Source organism: Passer domesticus, chromosome 9 (assembly GCF_036417665.1).
Source record: "Passer domesticus isolate bPasDom1 chromosome 9, bPasDom1.hap1, whole genome shotgun sequence".
Lineage (NCBI taxonomy): Eukaryota > Metazoa > Chordata > Aves > Passeriformes > Passeridae > Passer > Passer domesticus.
The window spans coordinates 37,036,252-37,061,863 of NC_087482.1; the positions used below are offsets into that span (position 1 = coordinate 37,036,252).

The window sequence follows — 25,612 nt, forward strand, 5'->3', positions numbered from 1 at the left end:
AATCATGAGTTATTGATGAGACAGGGAAAGGGCTGAAGCGTAGCCACGCTGGCAGGAAAGGAATCACAGCCACTGGAGCTCAGTGGTTTGGGTGAGGGAGTTCCCCGTGTTCACCACTGCCTGGTTTGCATGGCTGCAGCAGGAACAGCCCCATAAATATTCACAGCAGCACCTCCAGGATGCCTTCTGCTTTCAAACAGGCAGGTGAGGATAAATCCTGGCAGGCAGTGATCATCCTAAAGAAAAGGTGGCCAAGCAAGGGCCAAAACACTGCACTTGGCCTCACCATGGGCTCAACCTCTGCACCACAGCTTCATTTTGGGGATGAGTCTGGTTTCTCGGTGTGTTGGTTGCCCATCTGCTTTGTTTTACTGGGTCCTCTGGGCCTGGAGGATAAATACAAAAATAATAATGGTTTCTCTCCTCCAGGAGTAGAAGCTCCACTGGACTTTTCACTCTCTCATGTCACTGTGTGGTGCTCTGGACTTGGCACCACACCACAGGATGGAAGCAGCTTACCTGCTTGCACTTTTTTTTTCTTTTTTTCCCTTGCCAAGTAGAGACTCAAAACTTTTCTTGTCCTCCTGCAGTGAGCAAATCTTTTTGTGACAGAAACACAATTGCAGCAACATTCCCTGCTATGAAACACAGCCAGGATGCTTTAAAACGTGATACTGCTGTACAGCAAACAAGGGGAAGTGGCACAAGAGCATGTTCCCAGTTCTTGGGATTGATTCCCATGACACTGTTCTCAATAAAAACATGGAAATAAAAGCAAACATCTTCCTACACCAAACAGGATGCAGTAACTTCCATCTAAGAGACAAGAATGCCTGCATGCCCAAATGTGTTATCATTGAAAATCTGGGTCTCATGGTAAAAGCTGCTGTTCTAAAACTTTTTTATTGAAAATTTCACTCTATATGACAGTTCTTCTGAATATATCCTTCTATTTTATTCCTGGGGGCTTCAGGGTGTTTTTTCTTTGCTTATTTATTTTCTCAGTTCCCAGACAAACACAAGAGAAGAAGACCAAAATGCAAGAGAAAGCATCTAGTCCAAAAAAGAATGTAGTAAAAATGACTCGGTGAAGCTTAAAAGGCTGAAAAATACTGAGGTATGTAAATGGAAAGCAGAACATGTATTTTCTTTTACAGGATGTGATGCCTGGCATGTGACAGTTTTTGACAAAGGAACAGCAAAATTACTTTCATTACATCATTCACACCACACAGTAGGAGAAACTAGACTGGACAAAAATAAACATGTTTTAAACTTGAATGTCTCAAACCAAGGAGCCAAGCTTTTCTTCTGCCATGGCAGTGGGGTCCAGACCCCTTGGTGTGTGCTACTGTTTGTTCAGGCAGCTGCTGGTCCCACCTGCTCTTGCAGAGCATCCCCCTCCCCTTGGGCTTTGGAAAGCAGGGGAAGCAGTGAGGACACCTTTGAATTGCCTCATTTGCTACTTTTCACTCCAACACATGTATCTGGTTAATTATTTAAGCTCTTCACTGCTTCTGTTTACTTATTTATAAAATACAGTTGATTTGCTGCAGCAACTGGGGGCTAGCAGGGCAGTCAACCACCAACCAACCCTCCCCAAAGAGTTCCTTTTGAGCTCAGCTGAATGACAAGCACGACCAGACAGAAATTATTTCGCTTTTCCAATTGAAAAACACACTAATACCGAGGAAAGTTTAGTTATTGTATTGGACAGGTGACTATGTTCCTTGGGGTCTTCAGTAGCACCTTCTGCAGAGGATCAAGAGTCCTTGAAGAGGACCGAGGAGCCCTGCAGCTCTATGAGCTGATGTCGGCCAAAGACAGCTGAGAGCTGTGGGCAGGGAAGTGCTCCAGCCCCAGCCAACCGGATGGATGCCTGGTGGATTAACTGTGAATGTTCCTCATGCCAGAAAAAGCTCAAGGGCTCAGCAAGAGAAGGAAAGCAGGAATCCAAGAGGACTGACAGCAAGAATTTCTCCCCGAATGAGGGGATTAGCTGGCGAGAGCAGGCAAAGTTTGAGGGATGGAAAAGAAAATAGCAGAGAAGGCAGAAAGTTGGGGGAAGGGGTCTGTTTTGAAGCAGAGAGGAGCAATTAGTACAGGGAGATAAATCCTTATTTCTATGAGGATGTTTAAAGCTAAAACTACACAAAACTAACAGCAGCCACCATAGCTGAGATTTGAACACTGAACCTTATAATTAATTAAAATCAGCTTTAGCAGAGGAGTATCCCCTCAGCAAGCATCCCCCTGCAGAGCCAGGCAGAGCATGAGTTTGGGACACTGGGTCACATAAATGCATGGACCAGAGGACAGACAGATACCTGGGCTGGGCTATCTGCCACTCTCTTTCACACATCCCCTTTGCCATTTCTTCCTCTCTTCAAGAGCTGGTGGGAATTTTTAGTGCCAAATAATGGCCTGGCCATCTCCTAGGATGCAACATGTGAAATGTAGCAGAGTTCCATGACTCACTAACGTAATTCATAGCAGCTCCTGTCCTTGGTTGCTGCCCAGTCATGATGGGCTCATTCTGGTACCAAAGTGCCCAGGCAATATTTATTTTTGATCATTCTTTTGGGTATGTTCATTAAACATCATCTGTCCCAAAATGCTGAAGACAAGTAACAATGTCTCTCTCTGGTTGTTCATTTCAAAGCTCAAGTCCCAAAAGCCACCTCCAGCTCAATTTAATCCTTGATCAAAGCAGTACAATTTACCATTGGATTAGCAATTCTCTCATTTAAATCTGTCACTAAAAAAAGCAGGTGATCTAAGCCAATTCTGAATATTTCAACTAAAGCCACTAAAACTTCATCAGGTAGTACAGGGATAATTCTTTTTTTTTACCTTCATTACAATCTCGGGCTGCATATTCAGTGTTTTGCAGGCACAAATGCACTTATTCTGCCCTGTGTTCCTTACTTTCCTGGAAAACTGTAGAAGAAAAACCCATTGTGTTCCAACACTACTGCCAATTCCTTAAGGATATGTAGCAAAAATGCATGCCAGGGAAAAAGAACTGTAAAAACTAATAAGGCACCAGACTTTCTCCTGGCATCTGTCAATTAAAAAGGGACCCCAGGGCTGTGTTTGATTCAAGCACTTCCAGGCATTGCTCTAGAAGGTGGAAATACTGCCTGTGCCAACATGTTTTATTGCAAACATGAAACTCCTTCCAATGCAGAGAAGCCCATGAAGCCTCCAAACTATGGAGGCAAAGAAACAAAGAAGCATGAGGATAAACTGTCAAAGGCAAGTGATGACAAAAATATATTTATACATCTGAAGTAAGTTCAGCTCCAAGGCTGCCACAGCAGGACTGTAACCCTGGGGTGAACATGCCCTTGTGTACAGCAGAGTGCAGGAGAGCATCTCACTGTCTGTGCACACAGGAGGAAGGAGCACAGTGGGGCAATCACAGCCCACTGCTCTCTTAGCACCCCAGTAACCCATGCCAAGTGAAGCAGCCCTCAGGCTCCTGTTCCCTAATCACATCTATCCCATAGAATTGCAACCTTGATCTGAGTAAATACTTTTTTACTTACTAGCCAAGTCACACACAGGAACTGCACCCTAGACTTAAGGTCCAGTCCACATCAGAAACTTGTGCATTGCGTTCAGGCCTTTCTCTTTGCTACCAAAGTTTTCTACCTGCCGGTCCTGACAGAGTTTCTGTGTGTCAGCACAGAAACCCTTGCATCAGCATGTAAGTGTCTCTCCCCTTAAGCGAGACTAAAAGCTGAGTTTATGCATTCATTTGGAATCAATAGCATCAGAGTTACACTGAGCCCCTAAAAGCTGTTTTGCTTTAGAGGTCCCCATAAAAATGCAGGTCATCTTCCTTAACAGCAAAGGGCTTTGATCTGCTGCAGGAGTGCCGCTGGCTGGAAGGACTTGCACAGGGGAGTCAAGCTCCAAGCAATGAGATCTGCTTCAGGCTCCATTAAAATGCAAACTTCCCAAAATCAAAGGCAACAGCAGCGGGAGCGAGTCCCGGCTGCAGCGCACCCGTGAGCCAGGAGAGCAGAGACCCCTGAACACCAGCACAGCTGAGCTGGGGGTGAGGGACATCACAGTCCAGCACAACAAAACTTCTGCACTTCTGATCACAGCACTGCAGAGAGGTGAGTACAGAAACTGTCCTGTCTCGGATTAGGTTAGATTTGGCACTACATTAACATATTAATTTGCAAAGTAAGATTATTCCTTAGCACACACGAGTGCCTGCTTGCACTTCACTGGAAAGCTAATCGAGAGATTGCTCTGAAATAAAATATTACTGTTCCTCAAACCTTTTCAAAGTTGATTTTTCCCCCATTATCCTGCCAGGCTTCTCATCCTTTCAACCCACTCCCCTTCTGGAAGGAGTGTAGGGAGGGACAGACACCATGACTTCCTAACAGTCTGGTGGAGTCCAACACTCAAGTGCTTCTCCCTGCAAAGTAACAGCTCCCACACAGGAGGGAAACCTTGTGAGACTCTGAGGCACACCTAAATCTACTTTACTGCTGTAATAACCATGGTAGATGAATAGAGGAAAAAATCCAGAGAGTCAACGTTAAAAAAATCCCGCATCTGAAAAATATAGGACATGCAAGAAATTAAAATAATCCTACTCCCGCCTGCCAATGCACAGAGGGTGAAAATCAATCACAGACCAAGTAGGTTTTTTTCCTCTTGCCCAGCTAAGGAAAAAGCAAATGCTCAAGCGAGTGCCCTCCACGTCCCTCTGAGGCAGGAGCAGCTGCTCTGCTCTGACCATACCTTTGCTCCTGCGTCTCACCACCCCGAGCCGGCACTTGAGCGAGACAGCGAACATCTTCTGCAGCCTCCAGCGCTGCGCTCACATGGCTCTGTGCCGCGGCTCCCTCCGCACCCCTGCCTGGCTCTGCGAGGGGCTGCCGGCTCCAAATTAATGGATCACGACTGTGGAATCGAGCCGGGCTTTAGGCAGTGGCACGGGGAGTGAGAGGGAAGGGGTTTTGGGGGGAGAATGGCAGAGACTGAGCTGGAGGGGGCACAGACTCTTTTCGGTACTTTCAGTGCAGGGCTGTTTTGTTATCTCGTCCAGATGAATAAAATCACACATTGATGTTTTAAACCTATCACCGGTCTCCCACTGTTAAAGGCTGGGAATCTGGCACTACATTAACATATTAATTTGCAAAGTAAGATTATTCCTTAGCACACACCAGTGCCTGCTTGCACTTCACCAGAAAGCTAATCCAGAGATTACCAGCGCAAAGGAGATAAAAGCCCTCAATTTTATGGGAGCAGTTCACCAGAAACCCAGCACCAGCACAAAAACAATGGGACTGTTCTGGTAACAGCCCCAGCAGGGCAAGTCCTGCTAAAGAAACTTGTCTGCAGTAGAGCAGCAGAGCTTTTTGTGTTTGTAGAAACCACTGACAATATCATGCAGACCTAAGAGGAAAGCCACCATCCCACAAACCACAAGTTGAACATCAATTTCCCAAACAAACGTCACACTATTTTTTTTGTGGAAGGACTTTAGAGAGGGTTCATGATGGCACACAAGTCTCACTCCCTTTCTTGCCCAGTCCTGCTCATCCCCACACTCTTCTGGGAGAGCAACACCTGCTGAGGACTCTGCCCAAACAATATGTTACTACTCCCTTTCATTTGAATTTTAGACCAAATCACACTGGGAGCAGCACTTTTCTTGACCTTTTTTGCTGAGCTGAGCCTCTCCCAGCAGCTGAATAAGCAAAATATTCTTCCCTCTCTCTATGGGAACTCAGACTACAGCAGTAGTGGTTCTCAACTATTTCTTACCAAGCTCCCAGGGGAGCTCAGCAGTGCCTCCCAGGAACCCATAGGGAAACTCTGGATCTGTACGAGAAAGCTTCATCACTAAATCAATACCTGAGGGGTACAGGCTGCCCTCAATAGATGGACATCTGGGAGTTTACCTCTAGCCAACATTTCTGCTGATCCCACAGATGACTCTGGAGATTGCAATTTGCTGCCTGCAGCCATTGGTCTGTGGAAACAACACACTGTGGCTTTCCAGGAGTCTCCTCAGAGACATGACACAGAATAATTCACCTCCAGTGCCTGATCTCAGCAATGCTCTGCCACTGAGTTTTTGCACTTAGTCACCAGGGCTATCTTCCCACTTTTCAGGCTAGAAGAGCACATGAACAGTTTTGCAAATTCAGACTCAGAGGTCTAAGTTTGGAACCAAAGGAAAACAACACAGACTGACCCAGAAAGCTTTCCAGCAGGGAAGGGGCTATGGAGAGCTGCTCTGGTTGTGTAGAAGTGTCAGCAGCACACACAAATGACAATCCCAGAGAGCTAACACCAAATTCCAAATTCAGGAATTGCCATTACAGATCCTCAACACTCAATAAACCCTCAGTAATTTCGAGGCCAATCTTGATGTAACAACACAATAGATTTTCTTCTTCCCTCCATCTTGTTTTCTTTAAAATTATATAGAGTTGAAAGTACTGACAACTGTGTACGTGTGTATTAACTATAGATAAATTTAGATGTAAAGTATGCATTTAAAACCTTGTACAGAAGATGAAAAGTACCTGGGGTCTGATTAGACCCCAAATGTTCAATTTCTGAGACAGCCTGAGCACTGACTCCCAGCTCCCCACTCACAGTTGCATGCTCTGTTCAGGCTGCCTTTTCTTCTCTCCCCTCTATTGAGCACAGGCATCTCCAATTAATTTCACTGGAACTGTAGCAGAGGATCTTACACTCTTTCTCCAGTCAAAATACCATTTTGCACCACAGCTTCCTTGCTTTCATGATGCTGAAGTACCAGTCTACAAATAAGACTAGAGGAACCGTGCCATTTCATTCTCTCTCTGGGTTCATCACTACAATTTAAGCATATTCTGATTTAAACCTGAATATTAAGATCCAATTTACGCTCATCCAAGAGTCTCAGAGAACTTCTTTAGCCAGGGGAATTGCCTGAATGTCCCAAGACAATTGGTTTTACCTTAGAGAAAATGCCAGTTGAAAACAAAACAGCTGTTTCTCTTCGATACTGAAACAAATGTGTTTTCTGCTCTCCCATATATAAATCTAATCCTCATTTCAGCTCAGGAAATGACTGTGGGGACACTGGTCATCGAGAGTGCACAATAGAAGTAGTGAGAAATGCAGCAATTAAACTAAGAGGATAAAAAAACATTTGTATAATGGGAAATCTATTACCATTTATCATGTCTAGTATTTGAGGTGACTCTGCCAAGCCATAGAATCCATTGCAAATAATGCAAGAGGATAATGAAAATATACACCAAGTTTCAGAAAAAAATAAAGCCAAACACAGTGTGATTAATGAATATACAGTATTCATAATATATGTATGTACTGCTATGTTTATCTGTCTGACAATGAATACACTTTTTCTATAACAGCAACCAGTGGAGAAATGGCAAGAAAAAGAAACAGCCTTCTATTCAAGTAAACATTTAAAGATATGTATCAAAACAAAATTAAAGGAGCAGAAACTATTCCAAGTAGAGCTCACATTAAATTAGTTCATTTTTCCCTTGAAGTTGCCATATAGTTTGTTTTCTTCCTCGGGAATAATAAAGCAAAATCCTGAGTGTCTAATACATATCCTGAAAATTACACACTGTACTAAAATGCATTTTAGAAGGCAGTATTTCCTTACTAACAGGTGCAGTTATGGCTGAATGTATTAATGTTACAAATACTGATAATACTGCCTTTGTGAATTTGTTCTGATTATTTTCATCTTCTCTTCACTAGTTTAAAGGATGTTCCCACATTACTTTTTATGTGCTTCAATGACTATCAGTACAGTCAGTGGGCAGACCCATAAAACAGGCTCTGGGGAGAAAAATGCAGATTTATATGGAAAGGCAGCCTTTTCTTCTTTTCTTTTGGTATTTGCACATTGTCTGCAAAAAATAAAACCAGGTATTTCCAGGTACTGGACTAACAGTCTTTTTATCATCTCTATAGCTCAGACCACATTAAAGTGGCTAACCAGTGTACACCTTCCATTTAGGAAGAAAGCAAAATAAATGAAGTTCACCACAGATAGTTTTTCTCTGTAAATAGTGTATGAGTATATATGGGCATATAGATTATGTGGGATTACTGTCCTGCAAAAATATGTCAAACAGATGGGCTGACAACCATCTGAAGGCATCTCTCAAAAACATTCATGCCATAGTGAATATTATTATAATCTATTGCAATTAACAGACAACAGATCCCCCACAAGAGCCTGAGAGCTCTTTGAGAGCTACAGAAGAAAATAACATTGACCAACTGTGGCATTAAAGCATTTGGAGACAAAAAGTCTGCCTTAGATAAGCAAGCAGGATCAATGCTGAAACAACAAATCCAATACAGTAAGCCTTGAACCAAAGGCAGGATGAGCTGATCTATAAAATTGAGGTATCCCACAGACTCATTGGCTGCTATCTGTTGGCAATGAAGCCCCCCTTCCTGGCACAGGAATTCCCACAGAAACACCCATATCCGCTGTGGAAGCAGAGCAGCACCAGAGAGGCCAGAAGGGGCTCACCCCTCCTCCATGCTCCAAGCTTATTGCCTCTTGGAGTGTGTTAAATCAAATATGCTGATAAAAAAATGCTGTTGGTTCGGGCTGGGGGGGGGTCAAACTGGCAGCTCAACAAAGCCAAAGTGAAGTGCTTTTCTCCTCATATATTGACATTGTCAATAACAGACATTTGGAAGAAGATGTTCTACCCACATTGACATCTCTACTGCTTTAACTGATTACCCTTAATAAATGATCCTGTGACAGTGTGAACAGTGAATAATTTCATTGGAACCACGCTCATTAGTAGACAATTCCCAAAAGGAAATGGTCTAAATGATGCTTTACAAGTACCTTGCCTGATCCTAATTAGCATGGCTACAGCTTTCCCTGTGCAATGCCACAGCCTCCAACAGAGTAAAACGTGGGTTGGGATGTGTCATGTGGCACTGGAACGTTTAATTACCCTGACAATAACTTATGCAGGTGACAGTCTGCCACAAACTGTGTTCAGCAAAAAAGGCAAACATGCTTCAGTAATTAACCCTCACCCTTGATACTTTGAAAGTTCTTATTTCCTGCATCCAGGGGCACTTTTTCTGACACACATTCTTAACATCCTGTGCAATTTCTTACAAACTCACTAAAACGACACTTCATGAGAAATGTCACGTTTAGTTTACAGCTACATGCAATTATTTCCCCTAAATTAGAATTTCTCCCAGACCGTCAACCCCCTGTAGCACCAGCTGCAAGAAACCAGCAAGAGGCTCTTTGGAGAAATTCCTAGTTCTCACCATTGCATTTGCTGAGACCAGGAATGCAGCCATGTGTAACCATCACATGTGCTGACAATGTCTTCCCATTCTTCCTCTCCATAAGTCACACCCCTTATGAGCAGGAAGGGTGAACACACAGGATTTTTGGGGCACTTTTCTGCAATTCAAGTGGGTGAATGGCATTTGAATTATGTCCCAGAGCTAAGATGACTACTTTAGGCATTCACCTCTATGTTCCTTTCTTGAAATTCCAGCTTAAGGCATATCAGTATTACTTGTAGACATCTCTTCCTACTATGCCTATTTTATCAGCTGATATTTGGAAATGGGGTTATCAGAGCTGTATTATCCCAAAGAGTAGTGACCAAAGTGCTGCTGCCTATTGCCCACAGTAAGAGGAGTGGTCCTGCAGGTGAAACACTTTTGCCAGGATTCAGCCTAAGACCACAGTTTATTTTGCCAGGAAATGCTGAAGCTATCCTTTAATAATTAAATGACACAGTATGTTTGCTCAGTCTGTGAATCCATAGACAAGACATCAGTCTTTCCAAGGAGGCAGCTGAGTCTCCTGAAGCAAGAAATTAAAATAGTCTTATCTCCGTGTGCCGTGCTCCGCTCGCTCCGACTGCCAATTGACTTGGGAGAATGAAAGGCTCCTGCAAACACTGGCTGCAGATGCCTGCCTAGACAGGGGTCATGCTCTGCCTTCATGGATGTACTCCCAACAGTCTTCTCACTCTATTTTACATTGGTGCTGTGCTAATGAAGCAATTAGCCAGGAACAGCCCAGACGAGTTAGAAAGCTGAAAGCCAAAAGGCATCTCCCTTTTAAGCAGGTTCTTGTGCCCCAGTTTAAGTGCCAGCTGCAGTCCTTTACTGTGAACACAAAGATAACACACAAATCTGTCACTTACAGAGCACCATCAGCCCCAGAAAGGATGGTGGGAAAGCTGCGGTCACTGCAACCTGCAGCTTAGCTTTGAAATTAAAACAGCCTCATTTTTGGCATTTTATACAGGGAAAATTTAAATAACCGTGCAGAATCACTTCTGCTCATGCTAGGATGTATATGTACCTTTTAAAATAGCATGTTCATGCTGGTAGACTTGGTGTTACAAATATTTAGCACCCAGTAAAAAAAACTACTTTGTTTTTTAAGCAAAATATTGGAAGTTTCAAGTTAAACAATTATTAATCAATAGCAGAATGTTCAAGAGGTTTTAAGGATTCATGAAATTGAATTTTATTACTCTCATTAAACACACTGTACCAATACTATGTTTGCTTACAGAAACCTCATCTGAGGGTTCATTTAGCCTACAGTGTACAGATATTCCCATAGCACACTGGGTAGGGTTTAAGTAGAAGAGGTAGAGAATGGGCCAAGAGAAGTACAATTATCTCTATTTTAAACTGTTATATACAGATGCCTTTTCCAAATAATACCAATAAAGGTGTTTTAGTCACAAGAACAAATTAATGAAGGCAACAGCACATTATCTGTATTCTGGTTTCCTTAAATCAAAACCAGACGTCTGCCTACCAGTAAACCAACCAGGTTTGCCTTGATCTTCTCCAAGTTGCCAGGGATACATGGCTGAAGGATTTGGCCTGTGTTTTCACAGGACATCAAGCTGAATTATCCTTGTCCACCATCAAATCTCATTACCAAATCCACTGCCACACATAACTGGCATTATTTTTTCATCTGCAAAACAGCTGTACCCATTTACTCTGGCAAAAGTGGTACTTCTCATCAGTGGCCTAGCCACCAGACTGGAAGCCAACAGCAGAGTAGGTAACTGAGCCCAGCCCTGAGTAAATCCATATACCCATCTGAAAATTCATCATTCATTTTTCCTCATTTAAGCATTTTTCTTCTCACACCAGTTTTGAACTTCTCACCCCATTTGATAGTAGGTGTAGATTTAGCAGCCCCTGTGGTTACCAGACCCAGAGCTGCACCATCACAGAGGTTACACAACGCTCACTTTTCCAAGAACTGACTGCACTGTCAATTAACTAGAGATTTGTTTGGGAAGTGTCTAAATTGTAACAATTATCACCATGATGGCATAATTAATAATGGATTGAATCTGGCCAACAGCTGATATTTTGAAAAGCACTTACCAGCAATTCCATACTTCCTACTAAGTGAGATATTTATTTTTGTCATCCAAGGGAGACTTTAGGAACTCCATTTCCCACATCTACTGTCTTCAGACTTAATTTATTATCCCCATTCCTGAAGTATTTTCCTACTCCAATAGCCTACATTTCCCTTATCCCAGAATTGCCAAACTGATTTCACTAATCAGCAGTGCCAAACTCAGCTCTTCACAAAGGCTGTGATTCAGTCTATACTTTATATTTTATGTTGGTGTCTAAAAGCAATGTCAAGGCTGCATTTTATAGTCAGGGAGACTGAAACTCTCACTCTCTATTTGCATTTCCTTATTAATGGGTTGGTCCCATCATCAGGGGAATGAGGTGGAAACACTTTGCTCCACAGTCAGTGTTGATACATCCTACAGGTGGGATTTCAGATGAATCGGAACGATGGCGTCTGGATTTTTCTGAAATTCTTTTGCTGCCTGGCTTTGCTTATTTATTTTTGGTTTTCAACTGCAGAAAACCTGCCAAAGCAAGTGCTGCAGAGTGTTTTGAGAAGCTAATTCAGTATGTGTCTCTGCTTCCCTAGAAATTCCAGCTGTTGGCCTCCAGGCTCACCTGTGCTTGTCTCAACCACAGACAAATTCAAGTTCTGGCTGCAAAAAGGACTGAACTACACAGCTTCTGCAACTACTTTATAAGTAAACAAGGTGTGGATGCCACCTCTAATAATGTGAGCATTCATGTACTTGCTCTTGAAGAAGAAAAAGGTCTGTCTCATCAAACATTTTCACTCATTTCCTTAGTGTTTATTACAGCCGATCCCCAGATGGAAGGATTGGATTGAATCTGATCACTCCAGTCCTCTGAAAGCTGAAACCTGCAGCTCTTATTTACCCCCTCCGTAGTGCTTGGCATTATAGGAAATGTGAGAAAGAGGCACACAGAAATTCAAATAACACTTTACAATAAGAAAGTATATTTATCAGAACGAGATTAAAGAGATTTAAGGACCTCATATACTTTTTCTTTTTGCAAATATTAGCCTTCAGCAAAGACATAAAAACATTTGTCTTCATTCTAAAGAGAATATTATCAACTAATTAATTTCTAGCACCAAACAGTCCAAATGTAGAAGGGTTTAATTGCTGAAAATGTTGAAACAGAATATTTTCTCAGCAAAATTTATGTTTGGCTACAATGGACTGAATCTGTTTGATCAAAAGCTTTCTCTGTACAATTATCTTTGCTAGAAGTTAAGAGAGACCATAACCATTTGTGAGCTTTTAGTCACCTCTGAATCTCCAGTGAATGCCAGCAATTCCCTTTCCATGGGCACTGCAGGACGTGCAAGTGAGGTGCCCAGGAGGAGCCATAAATAATGCAGCTCCACAAGGCCCTTAGCAAAGAGAGAGATCAGGGCTGCTGGGGCTTGGAAAGGGCACCTGGCTCCAGTCAGGAAGCACAGCTTTCTCCTTCTGCTGGTCCCCACAAGGGAAATCACTTTGAAAGGTTAAAAAAGGGCACCTCTTTCTTGCTCAATAGACCAGTTTATATCTTGTGCTATGAGCAGAGCTGCTAATAACTGCTTCATTTACAGTTCACTCACCACTGCAGGGCACTGGAGGAGGGAGGATTATTAGGGTCTTCAGCCTGTGGCTTCCTTGGGATCCTTTGCCTTTATCTACAAGCATCCCAGCCTCGATGCTATTAACCCTGACTTCTTCAGAGCCACACATTAATTCCCACTCTAGGTTTTCTCCATCCTACCAGCAACAATGCTGCCCTCACTAGCAGAACACTTGGTGCCAGGTCTCAGTGCTGTGCCAGGACCTTCAGAGGTTTAACCTCAGCTGCTTGACTGCTGCTTGCAGCGCTCCAGCACCATCCCCAGACCCCACCTTGACCAAATAGTGCAGCACATAGACCCAGCCTTGTGCCAATGCTCTGCCAAAAGGATCTCTTTCCCTTTCCTGTTTCTGTATCTTCCCTGGTGTACAGTCTTGTCCAAATCACTTCACCTCTTGCAATCCCATATAAAAATTTATTTAGAGGTTCCTCACACTATTTAAGTTACCACTGCTTTTACCAAATATCATTCTCAGATTTAGGGGCATACAGAGCTCTATGAACAGCCATATTCAAAGAACAGAGGCATAGGAATACACAAATCTCTTTTTCCAGCTTTTGAATTTATGCCTGGAAACTAAACTATCAGCTTTGCAATGATTTACTGCTGTACAATAAGACCCACAAGATATAAACAGAGAAGACAACCTGGCAGGACAATAAATTGCATCAAGCCAAGCTGTCATCACAAAACTCATAAAAGCCTTGTGAAAACCACCCTGCTGATGGGACACAGGATTTTATGGCAGCTGCACTTCTGCAGATATTAGGTACAGGGTCTCTTCCAAAGTAGGAGATACCTATTCCTGGCTTCCACCACCACCTGCAGCTCTTCCCATCTCCTCCTCTGCCAAGGGTCTGGGATACCCTTCTCATGAGTTTTGCACCTTGATTTCCCAAAGCACACAAACTATCTAGATAGCCTGGCCATGCAATTTTGGACTCCCTTGTTGATGCAGCCCCCTTCTGAAGGGGAATCACTCTGGAAGGCACCTCTCTGAAGATGTTTGTCTTCACCCCAGGAATCAGGTATGACAAGACCAGCTCTGAGAGCAGCCCATCAGAGATCACTGCAGCTTCTGATCTCCTTTCCCTGCCGGGACTGCCCCTTCTGTGGGTCCTCATGTCCCTCCAAGCCCCAGTACTTGTGAACTTCAAAGCCACAAGAAATACACCAGCAATTCTGGCAAGCTTGGCCAGTGACTTCACAAGGATGGCTTGGTTTTAATCATGTGCCTGGGGGATTTCTTGTGGGAGGATGAAGCAACTAGGTCTGGCATCACCTAGGAATGAAAGGGTAGGATTAGAACAGAGGTGATCTGAAAGGCTGAGCAACATCCCTTTGACTTAATTTATATAACCCAGAAGTTCAGCAGCTCTGTATTTTTAAGGTAGCCAATACTGGGTGAAAAATCATAAGAATAAATGTATCTTAGCTTTCAGAATGACCAGAGAGGGGAAAAAATTAGTTCCCCTTAAAATTACATATGATTGGGATGTAGGTTTATATTCAGAGCCGTAGAACAGTGCAGAAAGAGCTGTGATAGCACACGTTTAGGTCACTGACAATCACCCCTCCCTTACCAAATTTCTCTCTTGATAATAACATGAGGCTTTCCCAAACAGCTCCTTTGCTGAATCTGTCTTTGTGCTTAGACACCACAAAGCCAGGCAACTCAGTGCTGCTTTGCAATGGGAAAGGGGGGGACACAAAACAAAGAAATCCAGAGAGACTGTCCACAGGGAAATCCAAGGAGCTACGAGAAGATAAAACAAGAGGCAAAGAAAAATCCTTATTAAAATGCATGAGATGTAAAAAACTGACAGTCCAATTAAATATGCCTAAATAGGATCAGAGATTATCCCAGTGCCACTGTCATGTCCTATTGTTCTCCACCCTCCCTCTGTTCCCCCTCCTCAGCCTCTGGAGCAGCTCACTGGAGACTCCCAGTCCCTCCTGCTTGTCCCTCTGACCAGTGACAACCACACCCATCACAGACCCATCACTCCCTGCCTTGTGCGTCTGCTTTTCCCAGCCCTCAGCCAGCTGCTGGCATTCCCCCTCCTGTGCCCTGCTCCTGCAGAAGGAGCAGGAATGCTGAGAGCCTGCAGGGAGTGGGGGCTGGCTGACGCTTCTGTAAACACCACTCTAATCCGTTTCAGATATTAGACTCCCATATATGTGTTTTTAATAATAAAGGCAACATTTAGATGCTGCCAAGGTGTCAGAGAGCCAGCAGCAGACGCAGAAGAGCCATCCCCACCAAATAAACAATGGGAAATGCTCGCTTATCTTTTCATACCACTAGGCCTCCAGGCTCCAAAAGAAATGATTGCATTCATTTACATTTTATTGTGGAGATATAACTGGCTGGAATAACTGCCAGCACAGAACCCAACTGCAGGAATGCAGTATTTTTCTCCCCATTTGCTTTAACTGATGCTTTTCTCTTTTTTTCTGTCAATCTATCTCTATCACTGTTGCCTGGATGGCAGAAGTGCATTGACCCACTACCAATCTTGCATTTAGGAAAAATAAAAGCCATCAGTTGAGCTTTTTAAAAGCCTCAGGCTTACAAATTGTTGCAGAGTAGCAGAGACTGTGAAAGAGGGGACCCTTCACCTAAAGCATATCCAGGCAATAAAGCCAAAAGGTTCTTAGACAGTCACACATTCATGTTCCAAAACCCCTACAAGCCATATAAAAGTCAGCCCACAAGTGAAATCTTAGCCTGCAGTTTTACTTCCCTTACAGTCAACGGAGAGGAATAGACTCTTCAGAGAATTCATAATGCAAGTTTGTGATGTTTTGGGTTGAGAAGCCCCAGTTCTTCTCCTTTCCCTGCTAAGCAGCCTGAATCCATGGCTCAGAGGGAGAAGTCCAGTGTACACCCAGCTGAGATGGAATCAGGCCATCTAACTACTATTGCCCACACAGCTTGACATTAACTACAAGTTCAAAATATCTGTGTCATTCTTTTTATCAAAAGAGATACCAAATAAAAAAATAACCAAAGCATTCCATCTCTCAGGTCCACACCTTGGAGCTCACTAGATGAGATGGCAAGAAGGAAGTGGACTGAATGTAAAACTCAGCCATGATGGGATCACATTCCCAGCATGAGAAGCTCAGGGCTGGAGGTGAACCTTCTCAGTAACAACTTCCTATTAAAAAGATGGAAGTAAAGTACACACAGGGTTACCAATACAAATTGAGTGTCTTACTGTCAAAACTGGTTAATGTTTTCTGCTGCCTCTTCACATTCTGATACCTGAATACACACGTAGCTTCTTAAAGATAAGGTAAGAAATATAACAAAAATTTTAATCAGTTTCCTAAAGATAAGGTAAGAAATACAATTTTAAGCAAAATTATTTTACTATATTCACTGGAAAAAATGGTGGCAGAAACAATCAGACTGTTGAACTAACTAAGGAGGTAAGAGAGGTGAAAGTCTGGACAACTGGAAGCTGAAGCCAAGAGCAGGACAGTCAGCAGTGCTGCTCATCATGATGCTTTCTGAGGTCTCAAGCTCAGAGGCCAGTGCCCACCCCTGCCCCAGTCTCTGGAACCCGGGACAAGTCCAGTAACATCTCTGTGCCCCAGGTCTCCAGCTGTAAATGAAGCCACCCAAGGTCCTGCAAGAACGGAGCCATCAGATGCTCCAGGGCAGGGTCACTAACACAGCTCAACAGAATTAGGCATGTGAGAACGAAAAAGAGCGAGTCTGTAAACGTACAAAAGCTACAATGCTATTGCAAACAAACTACCAACTGTGACAGCAAGAAGAGCACTGACCTACATTGAACCTGAGCGTGGCTTCATCCTAAGTGTGGTTTCATAAGGGCTTCATATCCCTTCATATGCAAAAGGAAGGAAGCTGAGCCTGATGGCCAAGTGCACAGACCTACACATTTTCCTCTGCTGGGTCACAGCCCCCAGCAGAAAGTTCAAACATGCTGGGGACGTGCCAGTGAATGCCCTAAATGACCCTTTTTCATGTTCTCGGCATCTTTTGTTTTGCTGTTTCATAGACAGACTAAACACAGAATAATTTTCAATGATATTACAGCCACAGTATTGTTTGCTTGGAAGGCAAGGGTGGATATAATGGACCACACCAATTTTGGTGGACAAAAACATCCCTCAGAAAAACAGCAACCTAATTTCATCAATTCCCCATTGCTTTTCAGTTGCATAAATATACAGAATAAACATTCTGCCTTAAATATCTCAAAATGCAGCCACAAATATCAAACAAAATTCTGAATGAGCTACACATTCTCCCTACATTTCCAGGAGCACCATTCTTCCAGAAAGAATATTCCCTTCTCTCCCCACTTCACAAATGTGCAAAATGCCACCCACACAAGCAAGGGAAGGTTTATAAAAGGAAACCCAGGAGTTTCAGTTCCCTGTCTTCACCACTTCTCCCACCAATATTTTCCACAAAGAGCAGAGCAGCAGTGTCTGGCTGTAGGAAGCTCTCCTGTCACACATAAGCAATGGATATCAAACAGGAACATTGTCCCAAGGTGAGCAGCAACGTTCCTGTTTCCTTACCAGCAGTACAGAGGTGCAGGTGGCACAAACCACCTGGGTCACAGAGTTCCTGGCTCTCCCCTTCCTCCTCCACCCTCAGCTCCTCTCTCCATCTCTTCCTTCTCCTCGATGACTTCTTAAGGATCTTCAAAACCTTGTTCACTTTATTCATTTGGTCTCAAGGCTGCAGGGAGGGGATGGGATCTCCCCAGCTCCGGTGTCTCAGCAGCTCCAGCTCCCAAGGAAGGAGGGACAGCTAGAAGCAGGCAGGTCACTAGGAAAGCGCTTGTGTGTGTGTGTTTCAAAAGCTTCTTTCCACCCAAGGAGAGAGTTTTGGGTGGTGATGGGAGAGGGGGGAGGAGGGAGAGGGATTTCTTTTGCCTCTGTCCATCCACAGCTCTTACAGACAACAAGAGCAGGCGTTTCTTCTTCCTGATGACTTGGGAAAGCACATAACTCACAGGGGCAGCAGATCCTGTGTAGGGTTTTCAATTTCTGTTTTTGACAATACATGCATTCTGGCAGATTTCAAATACTCCTCAGGCAAAAGAGCCAGCATCAGCTCAGAAAAAGCAGTGACTCTTAAAGAATTCTGGCTTCTTTTCAAAGACTAGAAATAGCTAACGCAGACAGCAAATAATATCTGCATCTATGTGAAATGCTAAATAACTCTGCAAGCTTGTAGGAAAAAACCTTAACTTTCCTGTGCTCACACAGTTGCTCACCTTTCAGCACTTACTTTCTCACCAGCATCTTTGGACAAAGACAAGGAATTTTTCCAGTTTCCTGCAGACACTGAGGCAATGCAAGGTGAAGTAGCTAGTCAAGACATTTTTAGCAGAACCAATGAATGCATCCCTGAAAATAGCTTCTCTTCCTGTTTCAAAAGCTCAGATTCTCTGAAGTTTCAAAAAAATTTAGAGCCTTTAAATGTTTCTACACAACCCTCTGGTATTTTTGTGAAGACTTTAATGGGCAATAACAAGCAGTCTATAGTGTCCACCCAGTGCCATAGCTGCTCTCAGACACCACCAAACCACTGGGAAGAATGCAAGAACCCTGTGTGGGAAGCTCTGACATGATCTCCTGTCCATGGCAATCTCCAGAGAGAGAGAGTTCAGAGTCCCTTGTACTGCTGTGCTCCTAGCACTGCAGACCCAAGGCATGGATGAGCAGTAAGAAGGGCATTCCCTTTGAAAAACTCATTTTGTTTGTAAATTACAGTTTTGCGAGTCAAGAGGCTAAGTAAAAAACAACCCTGTGTGCTTGGGAATGACTGCCTGGGAGTCAGGTGGGTGACAGGATGAGACCCTAAACAAACTAATAGAGCAGGTGGCATCCCTGCCCATGCCAGGGTGGGTCAGAACTAAATGATCTCTCAGGTCTCTTCCAACCCAAACCATTCTGTGATTCTGTGACAAACACACACCTTTACTGCTGGCTTCTCAGATTCAAACCAGACCACGAGACTAAGATAGATGTTTATTAACCTATTTATACCCAAAAGAAACAATAGCAGAAGCAGCTTATCAGTTCTCTATAGTCAGGTCAATCCTCAGCCAATCTACAAAGTTATTTGGCTGAAGGAAGAACTTACCTTGGAAAATTTTGGGAACTGAGGTGGTTCCTAGCCCAAAATTTCTCCTGTCTCTGCCCTGCAGAGAGAGTCAATACCATCCTATCTCCCACCCACCAACACTGGTGGGTGTCTCCCACTGACACCAAAGAAATATCATTATTACCTCCTGGCCATTTCAGGGAGGAATGATGATTTTTGGGCAGTGACTGCCAGCCTGGAAGAACCCTCCCCACCCAGGCCAGTGGGGTTAGTGGAATGGAACAGACCTTCTCCAAGCAACCATGTGCAGGGATTGGACATGGTTGTGCTGGCAGCACGACTGAGAGCCTGTTAATATACCTAAAACTCCATTTAGAGTGATATAATTAAGTACAAACCCTACAGTAGATAGTATTTATGGATGTACAAATTAAATTATTATGCACTTCATTTAAGGCATTATAAATAGGGCCATCACTCTCACCACTGAGCAAGATGCAGCCCACACCCTCAAAGGCCAGCACAGGGCAGAGCACGGTCACCAGCCACAGCCACTGCCAGCCTTGGCTAACCCTCCAAGGCCTGAACTCTCAGCACCCAGACATGGCCACATCAGCAGTGCCACAGAGCAGACCCCAAGTGCAAGATCTGGCAGATGCTTCTCAGCTCATTAAAGCCCATATTTTAATGACTCTTGTCTCCAGAAAAGCAGCACCATGCAAATTGCACCACCCCAGGAAATTGTGCTGTTCCCATGCATCACTCTGAGGCATAATTCTCCTCCTGCCACCTTTCTCCAGGGCAGGAGGTAATTTGCACTGCCTCCTCTCAGCAGTTTACCACTGTCAGGCTTGGCTCACTATGCAGGAGCAAAGGCAGCTCTTCTGCTGAGCAGGGATCTCCCTGCCTTCCCTCCAGGGCTGCATGGATGTTCCTGCTTTCCTTTCCTCCTGTCCACAGGCAGCATCCAAATCAGAGCCTGCTCCTGGCAAGAGCTTGTCCCAGTTTGCAGTGGTCTCCACCATTTGAGATCTGCCTGCTCTTCCCAGGCATTAAAGCTCCCCATGAGCTTCCTGGGAGATGGGCAGGGCTCTGGCCCAGCCTCACACAGTGGAGAAAGCCTTTGCAGTGGTTTCCAGACTGGATGTCAAGCCAGCAGCAGAGTCCCAAAGGGAAGTGGGAAGCACTAGACAGGTAGCCAGGCTCAAGGGCAATGGGATCCATATTTCCTGATAACTTGCAGGAAAACCCAACCTCATCCACCCAGGCAGCTGCTGACTTAGTCCCCTTTGCTCAGGCTCCTTCTTTGAATAATCTTCAGCATATTGCTAGCTCTCCCTAAATTTTCTTCCACCTCCATCTCACTCCTACTCCAGACTCACTCCTTTTCCTCTCTTTTCCTTTGGAGAATGGCTGTAATCCTTCATGTAGTCCTAATCAGTGAGATTTATGAGTACAATTCTGTTTCATTTTGATGGTTAATACTAGCACTAATGCTGCTGTCATGTCTCCATAATTAATTACAAGACTAATAATACAAAACCAATCTAAGAGTCACTTTATTAGTCTTCAGTGTCATTAGTTAGAGCTGGCATAACCAATTCTAGTTGTCATCCATACCGAGTCACCACTACCACTTCTATAAAAACAAAACACATGGATTGGGACTGCACTGTAGCCCAGACTCTCAGTCCAGCAAGCAATGCTATAGAGGGTCATCTGAGGGCAAAATCCTTCTCCTCTCATTAATATTTTAGAGAGCTGCAACAATACAGTGAGCAGCAGGAAAGCAAGACAGCATGGAGCAATGCAAAAGATTTTGCTGAGATGGGCTCTCAGGGACCAAAGATCCAACCTGCACGTCCCCTGTGACTGCAGATGCTCCCTGCACTCAGCCCAATCTGTATTTTCCCACCTGCCAATATAAAAGGCAACAAGCTACCACGAACCACCCAGGTCTTGCGGGCTACTTTTTCATGATTAAGTAATCACAAGATCTCTCTATTTCATAAAGATTTCTGCTTTATGGCCTGGCTGTTAATCCTGTAGATTGCACTCACACTGCTTTCAAAATTTATTCCACTGTCAGAGCAGCAAGTTGCTGTAGTCATTTGAAGGCCAAAATCGCTGTCTCAAAGCACTGAGGATTTAAGAGGTGAAAAAACCTTCGAAGCATCTCACTAACTGCTGTGAGTACTGGGAACACTTTGGTTTCCATTCAGGTAATCACACACTCCTTTCATGTCCTACTCCCACTTAGTTTCATCTATTTGCTTCTCACAAATTATCTGAAGCTGTTTGATTTAAGCCACAATTTGGGTAGAATTTAGGAAGGTTCAACAATAACAATAATATTGCTAAGTTAATGTAAACTATCTACTTGTCCCTCCTTTTCCAATCAGAGTCCCACAGTTAAAGTATAGCTGCTATTAAATATCTTCCAAAGCAAACCACGCATGTTTCAGATTGGTCTCAATTTAGCAGTTTTATTTTTGTGTTAAATGATAGGGAACAGCATTAGCACAAGGGTCATTATGTGAGTCAGCAGCACACAGCAGCTGCCTCTTCCCAACATGACTGAGAACAACTCCTGCTGCCCTTCATCCTGGGCAATCCTCCTCTTCTTCTGTTCCTGTCTAATCCCACCCTGACCACAGAGCCATTCTGTGCCCTGTGGAAGAGCCTGCTCCCTAACCAGCAGCACTGTTCAGTACTTCTCAGCACTGGGACATGCCAAGTGATTTCAAACAGGAGGAAGCCAATACGATTGCCTGGAATTTTTATAAAGCATGCAGATGGTGCATCTGCCACAAACACTAAAGGGAGAGAGGTTTTCAGCAGGAAGACCCCAAGGAGCAAGGGATGCAAAAACACAGCCCTAATTGGCTGTGCCAGGCTACCCAAGCCACAGCTGACAGATCTGAGAGATTGAAGTAGACCCAGCCTGTGGCCTGTTTTGGTAGGCAACCCTCAAGCAAAACTGAAGGCATTGCTCTCCAGAGCTGGTGCTTGGCACTAGGTTCTCAAAGCCATCCCCACTGCTGCAACACAGTTCCAGGAAATCACAGGAGCACAGGGGTCTGCTGCAGCACAGAGACACCACAGACACACCACGTCCTTGTTCCACCCTTAGCAAACGCCTCCAAACAAGGAGATGCATCCTGCCTCACTACAATTTCACAGGTGAACCCTTATGATCCTTCCCTACTGCATTCTGTTTCACTTGCTGCATAACTCAGAGTTTCTGTGAGGCTGGAGGCAGCACAACATGCTGCAGTTATTAATCACACCATGCAGCACTGCTGTTAGGCTTTATGTCATCAAGTCTTCACCTGCTTTAACACCAATCAGTGCCACTGACCCCCTCTGCAAGTTTCTGCTGATGCCCTGCCATTTCATTTCCTTCCCTTCACTATTTTCCAGCTGTTTCAAAGACCATGAGAAGCTTTTGAGAAGACAACAGCTTAGTGTCTTGCAACTGCTGTGTCTCAAGTGAATTATTTTGGGCTTTTGGCTTTATTACAAAATAATAAACATGACAATAAATCAAGGCGAAAGAGAAAGAGGATGGTGTTGGAGTTTTGCCACCTGTGTGCATCTTACCAGCTTAACTGCAGCTACAGAAATTAAAGTTGGGGATTTCAAAATCTTCAAGAAATGAAAGAGCACAGGCCTGGCAGAGCAATGAAGGATTTACCCAGCTACTTCCAACCACTCATACTAAGCTAATGCTTATTTCAAGGGAATGTGGTCTCAGAATAAAAACTGTCAAAGAAAAAAAGGCTCAGATGGTTTTTAAAACCTTCACAATTTTAAAAGCATCGGGTGCATATTTAGCTTTATGTTTATTTTTTCTAGGGCTGGAAAACACTAGCTGTCCAAAAACACCTGCAAGAGAATAAAGAGCTGTAATTGCTGTAGAGACAACAAAACCCACACCAACAGCATAAATAAATTTCAGTGCTTGACAGTGGCTATGGTATTTTCACTGTAACAACAACAATACTGGGAACAAGGAACAGACTGTGGCCATTAATCATGGGAAATTATTCAAAATACCTGAGTAAAATATGAGTTTATCTGACTCACACATTTTCTTTTCCAGGTCCTTTTCTTCAATTACCTGAATTTCTCTCACTTGTTTGATAGTAGTTCACAAGATATTCCAGCACCTGCAGTGTCCTGGCTTCCAAAGGTTGCGAGCATAATAGCACCAATTAAATAATAAGCTTCACTAGGCAGGGTGAAAACCACAGCCCTGGAAAAGTGAGGTGACAGATTTGGTGACTGACATGTAATCCCTGGCACTCACAGACACCAAAACACACGCTGCAGCCAAGCCCAGGAACATGTAGTAGACACTTCTCTACTGGAAGGGAAAGAGGAGAGACCAACACAGAATTGTTATAGCAAAACTCTGTTTTGTGGAAGTTTGAATGCTGCACAATTGATGCTTTCAGGTGCTGTTTCTCAGCACTCCCATGTTGTAGCTGCTCTGAAATTTTATTTTGGTTTAGCAAAGAAATCTGGAAAGGTGACAACTCTGATCCTGTGCCAAATGCAGCTTGGCAGACAGCTGACAAAGAAAGTAAGCTCAGAGAAACATAGATTTTTTCAGGAGCATAAAGTATCATGGGTGGCTCAGTAGTATTGAGTCTAAAGGGACTGACCCTGTAACCATGGTTTCTAACTGGAGGATGATCTCACAGGGGCAGAAAAACACACATTGGTCCAAACTTCTGCTTTTACGTGACACCCTGAGGCTCGTAAGTAAAGGACTAGAAAAAAAAAAAAAACAGCACTGGGAGAAACAACTTAGAAAGAGCAAGGAAAGACAAGTTACACATGTGGCTTTTAAGACAGGAGGCTGGGGAAACATTGGTGGAATGAAACTGGAAGCTGCCCTGCCAGTCTGAAATCAGCCCAGGGGTGTCATGCAGAAAGAGGCATTAACTGACAAGGAGTTGATTATGAGATGTGAGACTCAGCCCAAACCCTGGTGAAATATTGCCTGTGTTCAGTGGGCAGCTCTGATGGAGGAGGGGGATTCAGCAGCTCAGAAGAACTTGGAAGATATTTACTCTGCAGCAGACCAAAGATGTACTGACAGTGCAAGATGTTTCAGTGGGATGAGGTGGGCACAGCTTGCTCTCCTACCTCCAATAATGTACCTGTTCTGCAGGCAAACAGACACCACCACACCTCACTGAGGGGCTCTGGGCTCAGGGCCTCACAACGGATTCACAGTGACAAATGTTGGTATTATTTTCCAGATCAGAAAGCATGTAACTGCAAAGAGACAATAGCTGAGGTTGTAAGGACCTCTGGCCAAATCATGGAGAGACCTCAGAGCTGCCAACTGGCCCCAAAACACCCTTCCTTTTCTAGGTAGGGGATCCATGATTTACCACTAGGAGAGGTGAATGGCATTGCTTCAGGACTGTACAAGATGATGGGCCACACAACATGGTGCCAAGCCAACCCCTTGAAATCAGCAGGACTTTGGCCTCAAGCACCCAGCTAAAAACAGGGACACAAACACATGCACCATCGAGTTGCTCTGAGAACTCAAGTACATTCAAGCACTCAGATAACACAGTAATCAGGGCTATAATACAAGGATCTGAGCTTATTTGGGAGGAAAACAATGTTGTTCTCTCTTTCAAATGAAGGGTTCCTATGGCCAGGGGTCAGCCTTGAGGAGAGCTGCAAGAAGAAAGCTGTTCCCGAGTTTCTCACTGCCTTCCTCCTCTTCCTTTAGCTTCCACCCAGGATCCTGGCTCAAGTGCCAGAGCATCCTGGCTGGCTCCTTGCTCCCTGTTAATTGCAGGATCTGCTGACCCTTGAAGCTGCCACAACCAGTGAGAAGCAGCCAGCTCACTGCTCCTCCCTAACCTCACCATCTTAATGTCCTCAGGAGATGCCATTTGGAAATTAAGTCATGGGCTCATTACAGCTTTTCAGAGACTCTGCTCTCTCACCGAGCTTCTGAGGGAATTGAAACAAAATGCTCTGAAAAGATGGCACTGCCAAGCAAAGCAATTCACAGTGGTGCTTCTGGCACAAGATGCCGAGTTCCCTCACCAGCACCTTAGACAGTTAATAAACAAAAGGAATGACACTTCTGGACCCAACTTCTCTCTTCCATTTATTTCTTTCTCCAGTGCCTAACCCAGATCAAGCCTAAACATCAGTGTGATTTCCACTTGCTCTCTGCCATCAATCTTCCTTTGTTTCCACACTGAAGTCATGCAGCAAAATAGTTAAGGAGGGACATTTCCATACCACATTCTGTCAGTACAGATTATTTCAGTCCCCTAAGCTCCTTGGGGGTGTAATTTGCAGGAAACCCAAATGAGGCAGATGTCTAAAGCCACAGGCTTGTGGAAGCAGGTATTACTAAAGCCTGTCACCAGCAGCAGTGAAGTTTAGCATATTCTCCCCAGACATTTAGGTTC

General features: G+C 44.0%; 1 protein-coding gene across 5 annotated transcripts in view; it reads right to left on the minus strand.

The window, feature by feature from the left end:
• The window catches only part of GRIP2 (glutamate receptor interacting protein 2), a 262,009-nt gene that overhangs the window by 119,776 nt on the left and 116,621 nt on the right, over nucleotides 1-25,612 (minus strand). For 2 of the 5 annotated variants that reach the window (XM_064432757.1, XM_064432764.1), the window contains exon 1: nucleotides 17,618-17,783. The exons of 2 other annotated variants lie outside the window; for them this stretch is intronic. In XM_064432757.1, the coding sequence (XP_064288827.1) occupies nucleotides 17,618-17,768 (151 nt within the window). In that variant the 5' untranslated portion in view covers nucleotides 17,769-17,783. Of the gene's footprint in view, nucleotides 1-4,770; nucleotides 4,841-17,617; nucleotides 17,784-25,612 lie in introns of those variants that run through there. One more of the 5 variants, XM_064432761.1, reaches the window with a different exon arrangement.